Source organism: Papilio polytes, unplaced genomic scaffold, assembly GCF_000836215.1.
Source record: "Papilio polytes unplaced genomic scaffold, Ppol_1.0 DF823696.1, whole genome shotgun sequence".
In the NCBI taxonomy this organism is placed as follows: Eukaryota; Metazoa; Arthropoda; class Insecta; order Lepidoptera; family Papilionidae; genus Papilio; species Papilio polytes.
Window position 1 is genome coordinate 26,801 of NW_013525508.1, and position 15,259 is coordinate 42,059.

A 15,259-nucleotide genomic window follows, 5' to 3' on the forward strand; every position below is an offset into this window, starting at 1 on the left:
AATGCTTTAATAAGAACTAATGAAAACTTAATTAACTTACTCTCCGCTCATTTTATTTATATTAACTAAAGCTTTGGCAATCTCCGTTAACTTTTTTAATCATATTACCTTTGCCTTTGAAAATACTTTTTTTATAAAACAGACCTAAATATTGAGTTTCGTTCCGTATAGAGTCAATATTAAATTAAAAAAAAGTTATTAAAACCATGGAAATACTAAAGGGAAATAGTAGTTTTCTGTATGTAGTAATTCTTTCACATTTCCAAGGATTTCAAAAAATTCAATGAAATTAAAAAATGCAGTTAAAATTCAAAAAGTGACAGAATTGCACAACTCGGATGATACTGCTATCTCAGTCTAATTCGACGAGAACGAAAGGGTCAACATAATGTACTCTCAACAGTGGTGACCTCTTAGTTCAAATTCAAATTACAATACTGAAACGACATTTAGATATGCAGACAAAAATGTTTAGCCTCGCTTTGATTCCTATGAGTTTATATGGAGGTACAGTACTGGATTTTTGGTTGTGCAAAGATTTGAATTGGCTGCGAAACAATCGACAACCGCAGTTGTGCGATTGTTTAAACAAGTGTGCTCTAAGTGTTAAGATTCCTTTTAATATTTGGCTGATAATTTGTTTATAGTTGTGTGGGAAATCAAATCATCTTGTTTGCTGCATGAATATTAATGTGTATGTGTTTGTGTATTTGGAGGTAGTTAAATTATAACACGTCCTGTGACGTTGAGATATTTTGTGATGTCACACAAACTAAATTAATTCATAGGAGTATTAAAATGAGAATTCAAGAGAACGAAATTAAACTTTGTGACATTGTTTAGTGAATTCATAATTACGTGATTACAGTTTTATAATGTTTAGAACTAATTCTGTTGCCTTCAACTCTTAGATTTTGTTATAATCGAAAACTGCATCTTTTACTTTTATAGTCTAAGAGCCATCATTATTAATAAAAATTTTAAATTCGCATTTTCTTTAGTAATACGGAAATAGTACCTACAATTAGCTCTTAGACTATCATTACATAATTATCGCTGGCATTCCGATTCGTAAATCAACCGACGCCGTTAGCAGACTGATTTACTGCAGGTGTAGAACGATTTATTACACTCGATAATTTGATATTAGTTAATTTGAATTCTATAGTTTGATAGTTTAATTGTCAGAATTAGAGGCATTATTTTATTATTTACTAGCTGTCAAAAAAACAAAAATGAGTTGCCTATTTGTTCTTCCAGACTATGCTCTACGTCTATGCCAAATTTCATCGAGATCCGTTCAGCCGTTTAGGCTACAAACTAACAAACATCCATCCATCTAAACTTTCGCGTTTATAATATTAGTAAGATTAAATTAAATAATTAAACAGCATTTTAAATGTTAACGTGAGAATTTTAGAGACGACATTTTGAAAAAGATATGCAGTAATAGAAAAGAGAGATTCATAACTTTATTCTTTTGTGAACTCGGTTAAAAAGATTGGTAGCGTTACGAATGAAGTATTTTTTTTTATAAATCCGCTTAAATGTGATGGAAAGATCACCTTTTCTTAAATGATTAAACCACAGTAAATAAACAGAAATGAACTACATTTCATTGACAATTGCGTAATATTCATTCGTGTTTATAAAAATGGTTTAAAAGTTTAGTGAAAACGCACCTTAACTGTACTATATCAGACAGTTTACGAACTGATGACGCGTGCTCTGCACGGGGAAGTTTTTTCAATTTTACACAGCCGCAATTTTCAACAACCCACGGCTTATCGGCGTTCCAATTAATGATGTTTGCATTTAAGTTCTTATTTTTATGGAGTTAAGGTATATTTTACAATGTAAGCGGGATCGACATTTTCCCCGTATGCAAGTAAAAAGAATGACAGCCTAGTTTAAAATTCAATCATGAAGTTTTGAAAACATATTCGTGGTGGGATTCAACCGAAATGGATGAAAGGGCTTTGTTTTTGCGAATCGAGATTACTAGCTACAAATAACTTTCACAAAAAATACTAAAACTACGTTTAAATTTGTGTATTTTATGGCCGGTTTCCCAGCTAGATTTAACCGCTCGTTAGTTAAGTTCAATAAACTCAAGAAATACGTTTCCGAATTAGCTACCACGAGTTTTACTAAATTGAAACGATAGGTAATAACAAAATAAGTGGAAACTTCAGCAACCCAGTAATAAAGCCTGGCTCAAACTCCATATTCTCTTAAAAAATTTACGCCTGTCACATTTTCGTAAATATTCACAGAGGTTTTAAATTTTCATAGAGAATGTTCGGTTTGATTTTTTATACATATTTCGCCCGTGAAACCTGATTCTTAATTATATTTATAACATTATGGGAGTTCATTCACAGGAAAAGTTCTCGTTAAAATATTACACGCGTCGTAAGAGGATTACCTTCTTTCTGTACAGTTTATTGACTTATCAATAAGATTAATGAATGTCGCCTCATATTATATTACGTATAATAATTTTCTTATTCATGCAAAAGATTTATCTTGAAATATATTTATAAATAAGCCAAAAAAAAGTAATAAATCACAAGACGAATTTAAATAATAAAACAGCGCCATCTATTGAGTAACCTTACGCACACAGCATTAGGTCACTCAATAGATGGCGTTGATTTTGTTTTACAGTTCAATGATCACGTGTGCGTAAAAAATGTTAAATTGTGCAATCAAAGTTTACGGAGTGCGAAAACGTAAGATATCCTTCGGTCAAGAGTTCAGTTTCCAGCTTCATTAAGTTGTCATCGACTTTGATCGTTACCTTTACTGCTAATAGGCTCTTAAAGTTTACGATTCTGCCCACATACTTCCGATTAAATGATAAATGATTCACCTTTTACACAAGATACATCACTAAATGCTTTGAATAACATTAAAGGGAGATATTTTTAAAACCAATTTCATTATTTCGAAAAAAAATAATTGTCAATTTATGACCTCAGTGTGGAAGCTTCAATTTATCAAAAGCAAATGTCAATATGAGATTAAATTGCAAACCAAAATTAAACAGCATGATTTACGATTTTAATGCAAAGTTAATCCGACTATTGTAACTCTAGTCGTTACAATGAAAGAGCAAATTAATGGAGATGAAATTAAAAATAATTTATTCAACATCTCAGAGCACTGTTGTGCCGTTCCGTAGTAACTGGTGTTTTAATTAATTTTGTGAACACAACATAGTCCCTTTAACCACACTGTTTATTAAATATGAAGATTTAATTATATCAAACGAAAGCTAATACAAATTCTATTTGTACGTGAGACTAGCTGTTCCCCTGTAACTCCATTCACATCAAATTATGAAAATTTTTTATTGTTTACATTTGTCAAATTATCAATTGCAAATGTCAAAATGACATGACATGACAAACCTTAGCAATCTTACTTCTTTATGTTTGCAGCTTGTATGTCTCTTTCCCACATTAGGGTTTTTATTAAATGTATTTACCGTCTAAGTTGAACCGCGTGAAAATATATAGCCTAAAGCATGACGTAAGTGTGTGGCTTTTTATTAAAATAAGAATTATTAAAAAATATGCTGTGATTGCTGACATCTTACGCCACAAAGTAGAGTGTGTTTACGCTTCCTTATGTGAGTATAGATAATAGATAGAAATAAAATGTGCAATACACGACATTATAAGCTTTTTAATACTAACACAAGTTCCACGAATAACTCGTGTCACTGCCATTGAATTTAAAATCCTTTACATTCCAACTGACAATACTCACCGTATCCTAAGACCTCTATTGCAAATAGCAGTAAACATAACCAGAGGTCTTCTTATAATGGATGTTAACTCACGAGTGTCAGTAAAGTTAGAACAATAAACCGATAGTTAATATACAAACTATTTTCCAACAAAGTTCTGGAAAATTCCACAACTTTGGAAAAGTATCGACATCGGTGTTTACTGTTTGTACGTGTTAATGCAATTTACATGAAAATTAATGCATTGTTTTTATTTAAATTATTACGGACGCCATTTTGATTCTTACATACCACTTTCGACTTTCGATTCTTACAAAATTCTTACGACCACTTCGCTGCAGTAAAACAAAAAGCTATACATATTACTTCTATAAATAATCAATTTAACAATTCTATTTCATTTTCAATCCTCCCATTTTCTCTAACTCTCCTTTCATTTTACACATCAACTAACTTCTTTCCTCTCTTTATAACAGAATGATGAACTCCATAATTCTCGTCCTTTGCCTTGGAGCCGTATTCTGCACTCCTGAAAGCGTTCGTAATGACGACACGCATGGAACCCAGGACGCTCAGGACATGCAGGTTGCCCATGCAGAGCATACCGCCCCGCTAGAGAAGAGGTCCCCGCGGTACGACTTCGGCTTGGGGAAGCGGGCTTACAGCTACGTGTCTGAATACAAACGGCTGCCAGTCTATAACTTCGGATTGGGGAAGAGGTAAAAAACGTAATTTGGAAAGGGTTTTTTGCAAAAAATACTGACTGAAAGAGGAATTTAGATATTGTATCATCGTAAATAGACAAATTCAATCGTTACCTGTTATTAAAGTTTGTTTTTTCTGTTGTTTAGATCACGACTCTACTCGTTTGGTCTTGGCAAGCGCTCCGTGGATGAAGATCAGAGCAACGAAGAATTCGTTTCCGACATGGATCAGGCCCAAGCTCCAGAGATCTTTGAACAGTACGAAGACCCGGCAGGTAAAAATTTCAATATCATAAGTTTAAGAGCGGGGGCCCTTTGACTAAACAATTGTGATTTTCGATTGTTTCGCAGCCAATTCAACTGTTTAGTTGCAAAACTAAAAATCGAGTTGTGTGCGCACCTCCATATAAGTTCATAGGAATCAAAGCGAGACTAAACAGTTGTTTGATAGTTTAGTCAAAGGTAGATGCGACGTCTTAAGATTTTCTCAACTATGTCATAAAAAAATGTCTTCTAAAAATATTAATCACTTTAAATTAATTCTTATTTGTAAACTTTTCATCTTGAATATTTTTCTTAGTGTACAGTTGTAGAATCTAAAGTTATAATCTTCTTTACAGTTTACGAGATCAAGCGCGCCAGACCGTACAGTTTCGGTCTCGGGAAACGGCTCGCTGAAGATGAGGAAAACGAAGAGAAACGCGCTCGCATGTACGACTTCGGTCTGGGGAAAAGACCGCAACTCTACAGCTTCGGTCTGGGGAAGCGGGCCAGGAGTTACAACTTCGGTCTGGGGAAACGACTCAGCAAATTCAACTTCGGTCTGGGGAAGAGAGAGCGCGATATGCACCGGTTCAGCTTCGGTCTCGGCAAACGATCTGATGTAATGGAAAGCGACTACGAGGAAGTATAAATAAAACATCATTTTACTTACAGATGAAGTTTACGTGAATTATTAAAAATTATCCATCAGTTTTTAGTTTTAAACTAATTTCTAAAAAATTCTATACAAATAAGTAACTGAAGTTAATTTATCTACGAACTTTCGAGTAAAAAAATATGTTTTTTGTAATTGATTTCGTTGTGAATTTACCAGCCTTCACAACAATATTTTTAAGATTAACTAACTTTTTCTTAAATCGGAAAGTTTTAATGTATTTCACGTGACCGTTCTTCTCTGATAGAATTAAATGTTTGTATTTAAGCTCTCAATTGACTGGATCCCTTAGCGTATGCCAAATGTTATACCTTGCATATTATAATGATGGAGGTTAAATACTTAACTATCTTCAACTCTATCTTGTTCTTGATATGGTCGATGTTTCTGCAACTTTGCAATTTGGTATTGGAAATAGTTTTGTATATTATTGTTGACGTGATGTAGATTTTTGTATAGTTGGTTATAATTGTTAGTTGTTTCTAGACACGTATCATGGAACTAATGTTTGCAGTCAGACATTATTTACTGTTTACTAAAGAAGTCTTCGTATTAAAGTATAATTATAGCTTCTTTATTGTTAAAATCTGGATTTTTGTTTAATTCCTAGTCAATTTTGATCTCGTAATAGCTCTGTGAAATTAATTTAAGATTCTTATAAGTTTCTTTAAGACTTAAGATGTTTATAATCATTATACAAAATGCAATTAAATTATACAAATCATAGAATGTGGCAACATTATTTGTATTTATTTCAACTCCCTTATTTTAGTTAAAGTTTATGGGCATCGGTCGCTTTCCATTTCAGTGGATTCAGGTGGTCAGTTGCTCGTTTGCCACCTTATGCATACTAATATAATAAAGCGTAAACACACACTTCATTGTTGCCTAAGATGTCAGCAATCACAGCTGTTTTATAAATCTTTTTCTAATAAAAAGCCTTACACTTACGTCACGCTTTAGGCTATATATTTTCACGCAGTTAAACTTTATAAATATTTTGGATAAAAACCCTAATGTGGGAAAGAGTCCATAAGTTGTTGCCAATATCAAGGAAGCATGGTTGCCATGGTTTGTCATCATGTTATGTCATTTTGACATTTGAAATTGATAATTTGACAAATGTGTACAATGAAATATTTTTTTTATAATTTTATGCGGATGAAGTCGCATGGGAACAGCTAGTATTATAAAGTTTAACTCTACTCAAAAGAGATTTATAACAATTGAACACTGTACAATAATTACTTCAATCACAATGATGACAGTTAATAATTAAATGATTACTCCTGGTAGCTTTGCCGATGCCCAATGACGTCACGTGTTAACTAACGATTAGTGAGACAGGGAATAATCGGCAAACCTGCGTACGACTTGCATAGCGGTAGACAGCACGACATTTTATGCCTTAATTCGAGTGTCCAGTGGCAAGAACCTAATTTAAAAAATATACTGGAATAGTTTAGAGAATTACATTAGAGTTGTAGTGTGCTAGGTTAAAAAAAAAGATGTATCGAATTAAAAATTAAAACGTTACTAAAGTAACAGTTATTCTATACTAAGATGGCACTATCCACTTATCCTCGTAAGGTAATGTGGGTACGACCCTACGTCATCTTGTCACGAAAGCTTAGATAGTGACTAAGTAGTAATTAATATAACTTGACGAGTCTTATCATTTGGGTATCTATAAAAAACAATTAAACTAACTAACTAGGTGTTCCACGCGATCTGTCCCGTGGAATTTAAAAGTTACTTACTTATTACAATGTCAGCGCATAAAATGTGTTTATTTACGAAATTACATAAGAAACTTTTATAATTATTAGCAGTTCTCTACTATGCTATACATTTTTTGTACATATAAAATGAATCACTCTTACTAACTGAAACAAAATCCATTGCGTAGTTTTAAAGACTGACAGACAAAGGGTAGCGACGTTATTTTATACTATGTAGTGATACAATTGGTCTGCAAGAACTAATATGCATTCTAATTAAGTTTTTTTTTTAAATATGCGCGAACCGCATCGCGGGCGAAAGTACCTATATAAAACATTTCCAATATTTCAATAATGAGAACTACATTTGGTCTATATTCTTCCCCAAAGTGTATTTTAACTGCCTTTGTTATAAATAATTTAAAGGTACTGTTGATTATCATTGCAAAAGTAATAACCATCGTAATTCAAGTTCATTTGAATACGATATAAGAAATATTAGCTTTCGCCCGCGACTCCGTCCGCGAGGAATTAAAAAAAAAGTGAGTAGCCTATCTATTCTTACAGACTATCCTCTACATCTATACTAAATTTCATTAAAATCCATTCAGGCGTTTATGCTACAAACTCTAACAAACATCCATCCATCTAAACTTTCGCATTTATAATATTTATGATATTAAAAGCGGCTGCACACCTTTGACAAAAGAATCGCACATCTGTTGTGAGATTGTCGATTGTTTTACAGCAATTCAACTGTTTAGTTGCACAACTAAAATAGTAGTGTACGCACCTACATATAAGTTAATAGGAATCAAAGCGAAACTAAACAAATGTGCGGTGGTACAATCAAAGATGTGTGCGCACTCTAAGTTCACGACAGTATCTGTATTGTTATGAATCCTAAAATAACTTTACAACTCCCAACTGAAGATGACAACGTAAACAGAAATTTATTGCCCGATACACGTAAAACCTCGAACGTGTTTTATTCTTTATTTCTTTCCTGCGACAAATATTTTATATTCCTTTTTAGTGGGATGTTGAAATGTAAATTTATTGACGTGAAAAAGGCCCATAAATTGTAACTTCGTATTCAAAATGTTATAAATATCTGATAAGTATTAGGTTTTGTATTTTCTTTATTACTTATGAGCTGTCGCCCGCAAACTTCGTTAGGGCGGATCAAAAAAAAGCCATCTATCACATCCCCGCATGCATCTTCTACTAGCTATCTTCCAATCAAAGTCCCGTTCAAATCGGTAGGTACACTCGTTCCAGAGATAGCTGTCCGGTCGCCATTTTGTCAGCGCGGAATTAAAAAAAAAAGTAGGTAGGTAGTAAGTATAATATGCCCGTCTATGTCAGCTAACCTTCAGTGAAAGTCTGGTCAAAATCGGTCTAGCCGTTTCGGATATTACATGGAACAAACACGGCTAGCGGCCAGACAGAAAAAAATAAATGCGATTTTTGTTATCCACAACGCTAGTACATCATCTTCCCGAAATATGTTTTTTTTTTTTTATATTACGGACACTCCAATTTTATGATATGTATAGATATAGAGCAGCTCTTTGGATTACATTTATAACCACCAAATAAAGATTCATACTAGATTAATTAAATTATTAACCAAAAAGAAACCCTTACTATTTCAGCTATAGGTTCATTGACCTTTACAAAATATGCCAACTTTATAATCCACAAATTTTCGCCCCCGACTTTGTTCGCGGAATAAAAAAAAAACCTATGTGTTCCTGACTATCTTCTACATTTATACCAAATTTCATTGAAATCGGTTCAGCCATTTAAGCTACAAACTCTAACAAACATCCATCCATCCAAACTTTCGCATTTATAATATTAGTATGATAAAACATCAAAATTACTTATTAATAAACTTGTGTATAAATTAACATGTAAGCTGACAACTATGCGATAACTTAAGTCGTACTTAAGTCCTGTGTACCCTTTAGCCCAACAAACTTTACTTAAGTACTACTAAGCTCTATTTCTAAGACAGGTTTAACAAAATGTTAATACTCGTATGGAGGCCTCTAGTCCCAGCATTCGTCATTAATTTGGTTCAGGTCCGAACGTCTTGGAATACATCACTCACTTGAATATAGTCTTAGGTAGTACACGAATGTACTAAAAAGTAATGTTAGTCGGCACTGTACTAAATGTAACGTTACCGAACGGCTTCTGTTAATAGGACAATTAGTAATTTTAGTATACTACACGATATCAGTGTTCGCCTCTTCGTTGTTTGATTTGATTGAATATTTGCTAGATTGAAGCATCCACCTTCGATAATGAGAATCAAAAGTGGATAAAACTATTTATAACTAAATTTATTTTCGCTAATAACATATGTTTGACCCTGCTTAAAATGATATCAAGTAACATATAACCCTCGTTATATTCTATTCATGTATTATGTTCTCACAAATCTGAAGTACTAAAGGTACTAACTTGTGTACTAGTACGTTTTCCCAATTGTACTAGTATGGTGCGCACTTGCAGATGTTTGATTAAGCCCAAGACTACTTGAGTATTGTACCATATTAGTGCGAACGAGTTTTCAGCAATAGAGATAATTTTAACTACTGAATTCGGTTCTCGACTGACTTACTAGCTTAGACTGCTGCAGCTTATCGTACTTCAATACACAAAGAAAGCGAAGAAGGTCGGAGATTATCTTAGCTCAAAAACCTACGCCATTGGTTAAGAAAAGAGTACCAGTTTTTTAGAGCTGCGGTGTCAAGAGTGCCCTAATAATCGCTGAATTTCGAAAGAAGAAGCACATTAAAAGGAAGAAGTAACTAGGCATTAGAGTAGAGTAACTACAGTCAAAATATTCGTCAAATAAGTCCAGTTGGACGGTCACACGGCATCGCTTGATTTAACTAATCGAGTTGTCGGCGCGACGTGACACGCGCTCCGTTGATTTTATCACGCCTGTTATTTTAGGGAGTGTTGATTGAAATGCGTAATTTAATGTCATGTATTAAAGCTGAGACTACGCAGTTACTTTAGTGGAACTTTCTAGATCTTTAACAGTATTTATAAAAGTTTTTTTTATGTTATAACCTTCAAAATAAACCGAAGATGGTAACTAAAATTTTATAAGTTCTCATTAATAGAAAACTCGTTGATAAACATGTAACAGAAAGATACTTTCATTTCCTTATAGCATTGACAACTAAAAACAGTTTCAAATTTAACTAACACAATACCATTGTATTGTTTGACGCGAGGTCGCGAGGGACACTCGTCGCTTTTAAGTTAGAATTAATTTCTACAGTTTGCGTCTGTTGTTTGTTGTCATACATTATTAAGCTTACAAACATAACACAGGCAAACATATTGTCATGGTTTTAATAAAGCATAAGGGATGCTTGCATAATCTTATTTAATATTATAAATGCGAAAGTTTGGATGGATAGATTTTTTTTAGAGTTTATCGTCTAAACAGTTGAACGGATCTCGATAAAATTTGGCACAGATGTAGAACACAGTCTGGTATAACACATAGGCTGCTTATTTTTTTTAAATCAACGCGGACAGAGTCGCAGGCGATAGCTAGTTATCCATAATTCGTACTCTTCACTCATTTAATAAACTATTAAAAACAGAATAAACCCTACACCTAAATAAAAAGTAATGTAATTTTTTCACTTGTAGTTACACGATCAATATATATAGGAATTTTTAAAAATGGTATGTTAGTAAAAATAGTTAAAACCATATTAACAAAATAAAGACATAAAATATATATTTGATAGCGTCTTCGTATCGAGCGAGGCGCGAGGGACTTGACGCTGTCATTTACATAATTACCAACAAATTGCTCGTTAGCGGCTATTTAATTGGATTAAATAGTTCAGTCACGTGCACATGATTGTAGACCTATTTTAAAATTATAAAAAGTACTAAAAGAAAGTATGGATAGGTAGTGAACACTGATAAATGAATGGAAGAGTACATACTAAGCCGGTCTTCTTTAGGGGAAAAATAAAATGACGATAAAAACGAGTGTTGCTAGAAAAAATACATCTTCAAAATAAGATAGAATGAATACAATTTAAAATAAAACCAGTACTGTAGAAAAAGTAAATCCTATATTAAAAGAACAAATACATTTCCTTGTAAAGGTGTAAAATTATTGCTGTCAGGCGTAGAGCGAGGCGTTACAATTCATTTGGTAGCCAACAGGTGTGGGTTTAATCTTTGTAAAAGGTTATTCCCGGTGCATATAACTGTTATGTTGAGTTTCATAATATTGCAATAAATACAAATATATCTTAGATTAGAAAAGCCTGCAAACGAGGAGTAATATCTTAATAATATAAATACGAGAGTTTAGATGGATGGATGTTTGCTAAAGTTTGTAGCCTAAACGGCTTCACAGATCTCGATGAAATTTGGCATAGACGTAGAGGATAGTTTGGAAGAACACATAGACTCACTTTTGTTTTTTTATTCTACGCGGACGGAGTCACAGGCGAAAGCTAGTATTTTTTAAAAGCAACCATAGAACTATTAGAAATTGTACTGAAGACAAATCGTTCCATATTTAAAACATTTCTAAGTATAAAAAATATATGAATACGACCACAAATTCTTACAAAATAACAAATGACGTACTCTACTTTTAGCAACGTACTGCCATCTAGCGGAGACAGGTTTCCTTTTATGTTAATGCACTTCAACTACATTATAATGGCCACTTTATATCTATTCACGTGTTATAAATTGTTACCAAGAAAATATTTACATAACTAGCTTTCGCAAGCGACTCCCTCTCAGAAGCAAGTAGCCTATGTGTTTCTTATTTATGCCAAAATACATCGAGATCCGTTCATCCGTTTAGGCAATAAACTCTAACAAACATCCATCCATCTAAACTTTCGCATTTATAATAGTTATTGAAATGGAATTTAAGAGTATGAGAAATAACGTGATAAAGTGTAATATATGAAAGTACCGGTAGAGGTAGACCTAGAAAGAGATGGATGGAATGCGTGAAAGGTGACATGATCAAGGGAGTGATGACTGAGATGACGGATGATAGAGTTATATGGAGAACGAAAACCCGGTCAAACAGTGTGCTTGTATTAAGATGTGCCTTTCCCTCCAGCTATTGGTCCTTTAGTGCGAATTTTAAAATTCTTAAATACTCTATATTGTGTTTTATAATCACTTCTGTACTAGTTTTTGCAAGCAATCGAAGTTTTATTTTTAATTTAAAAATTTTATCTTAAATGTAAATAAATTATAAATGCAAAATATTTACACCAAAGTTTCTGGCACTAAAATGTTAAGTTTCATGATAAAGTTAAAGCATTTACAGTTAAGTTGGGAGTTTAATTTATGAGCCAAAAGCTGCACTGCTCAGTCATTTTACTATGAAAGTTCACACCAAAAGAGAAAAGTTTCAGCCAAAGAAGTTTTAAGATGAGCAACGGATTCTATTCTCTTGTGAACAGATTTAATAACAAGATTCAATTAGCATGCATTAAATCTATACATATAATAAAATTGGAGTATCTGTTTGCAATATCTAAAAAAAATATTCCAGATTTCGGGAAGATGAAGTATTTGCGTCGTTGATAACGAAATAAAGATACATCTGTCATCAACATCTGGTCTCTGACTAAAAATTTGTTAGGGGAACGAGAGGGCGGCATGAAGATGTCTAAAAAATTTATCCAAGTTATAAAAGAAGCAGGAATCTTAAAAAAACAGATTAGAGTTCAATTAGTATCTAGTTTTAGTCATAAAATATATATAAAGGAAGTAGTTTGTTTGTTGTATAGGTTACCAATAACCATTATCCGGGACAAACCTCGTGTACCAGTAGCGATGCTCCCTCAGGAGCCTTCAAAGGAAGACAAATGAACTGCACCATTATAGTGACGTGTGACGTCATTCTTCATATTGTTTCCTATGGAATTTGTCTTTTCCTTGTTTCCTATAACACGTTTTTGCTTGTCGAAAGTCCACTAGCTTTTGCCTACATTTTTAAAAGCGCGGAATTAAAAAAATACTTTGTAACTCTGTTTTCTTCCAAACTATGTCCTGTCCGTGTTAAAGATGCGTAGTAACATCCATCCATTCGAACTTTAGTAATTTTATTGCATTAGGTAATTGAATCGTAGAAATAACCAAACTAAAACCGAATCTAATTAAGGAAGAATCAAAATTTACAAGGCCTAAAATTATTAGATAAATATGTCCTTTACTATGATAACAATAAATTTATGATAAAAAGTGCTTTAGTAAAATTTCCTTTTTCTTCTTTTTTGTCGCTTAAGTATTTACAGACTCGTCGTGGTTCACACACATTATGTCTCAGTGACCCGCTTCACAAGCCGCTGCCACTCCTCTCTGTACGCTGTTTTTTTTGCACAATGATGCAAGGGTACATCCATAGCCGTTCTTATCTGGTCAGTCCATCTCATAGGTGATCTCCTAGGTCTGGTGCCTGCCACCTTACACTGTACCGTTCGATGGATTAGTCATTACGCTTGCAGACATGACCATAAAAAAGTGTGTTAGTATCATTTTACGTTAACATATAATATTGTCAATACATGTCCAAATATATTCAAGTTCAGTACACACAATATCTGTATACCTTACGGAGTTACAAAGTCGTGAAGGCAACATCATAAATAACTTCATGTTATAAATCGATAGTCATATATCACGAATGCAATCGATATCCGTCTGTTGCGATACATTACAAATTATATTAACAAGAGAACATGATAGTTCCTCATTAATTAATATTTGACACTAATTGAACTATAAAATTTATTAGAGAAATTAATATCTCTTTATACATAACTTGTGGCACGCGAGTTCGTCCACGCGGTATTTGAAAATATAGCCTAGGTTTAGCGATAACGTAGCTTTTTTTATAACATTAGGTAGCAAACGAACAAGCGGCCTGAATCCGCCATAATGGCGAAGCGACCGCTGCCCATAGACATCCGCAATTGCAGATGCGTTGCCTAATCTTATCCGACGGAGGAGGAGACGCACATAAAGAGGATATTTCCCCTTTCTATGCATCTCCTGTACCGTCAAATCCACTTTCCGTTCCCATCCTCTTCTAATAAGAAAAGGGTGGTAAAGAGAAAGGGACTTAAATTAGGCCTCCGGCACCACACTCATCAGACGAAACACGGAATTGCTTCCATTTCACGCCTGTCTTCTGTGTGGTCGTGGTATTACACCGGACGTGTCGGCCCTGCAGTGCTAAGATGTTAAAGCGGGCACTACCACTTTTTACCACTACACATTTTTTGAAATCGGACCATTAGTTTTTAAGTTATTTCAATACAGACAAAAATATAAATCTCCTACCTTTATAATATTAGTATACTTAATTAAAGAAGTATAGATAAAAATGTTTTTTTTTTATTTTAGGAATACTTTTGTCCTAATTTTCATAAAGTGAGTTGTTAAAATTTAAGGAATGTCCCATCACTGGCTGAGAAAGGCTCAGATAGCTTAAAACGACGTCACTGTCAGATAAGGTAACAAAATCCGATATCCATGACATATTTTACACGTTGCATCATTATCAGACAATTTACAATTTGGTGGGACAGGCCCTTAGTCTAGAATAATGAAAGTACGCTTGATATTTAAAGTCGTAGGTGACTCATCGTTTTCACCAATTAATATTTAAATTCATTTAATTAAAACAGTTAAAAAACGGCAATAAGGGTGAGGAAAACGTACTTTATTATCGTAATAAAAGTTAGGGGCATGTTAATCAGTAGGACGTTTCGGGCTTTTAGAACTAAATAACGACACGCTCAACGGCCATTGAAGATGTAAAAATATAGAGAAGTTATTCAAAAACGTCTCTCCGTTACGCAATTTGGTGGACGTGATGAAAATGTTAAGTCGAATTTTGTATTGGTGTTTTAATAATTTTAAGGCGATAATAAAATAATTCTACGAAATAAATTTCGTAATAAGCAAGTACAAATGTCTTTATCGGAGTTTAGAGTTCTTCAAATATTTGAAGGTCAGTTTCTTATTGAATTTATACTAGTCTTTTCTGTTTTAAATAAAAGCATATTTCTTAGTAAGCTAGTTTTAATGTAACTAGATATAT

The 15,259-nt window shown here is 33.4% G+C and overlaps 1 protein-coding gene across 1 annotated transcript in view; it reads left to right on the plus strand.

The window, feature by feature from the left end:
- The window catches only part of LOC106103881 (helicostatins), a 30,903-nt gene extending 25,476 nt beyond the window's left edge, over positions 1-5,427 (plus strand). The window contains exons 2-4 of the mRNA XM_013283794.1: positions 4,234-4,476; positions 4,609-4,736; positions 5,082-5,427. Coding sequence (XP_013139248.1) covers positions 4,235-4,476; positions 4,609-4,736; positions 5,082-5,374 — 663 coding nt within the window. The 5' untranslated portion in view covers position 4,234 and the 3' untranslated portion in view covers positions 5,375-5,427. The remainder of the gene's footprint in view (positions 1-4,233; positions 4,477-4,608; positions 4,737-5,081) is intronic.
- Positions 5,428-15,259: the final 9,832 nt, after the last annotated feature.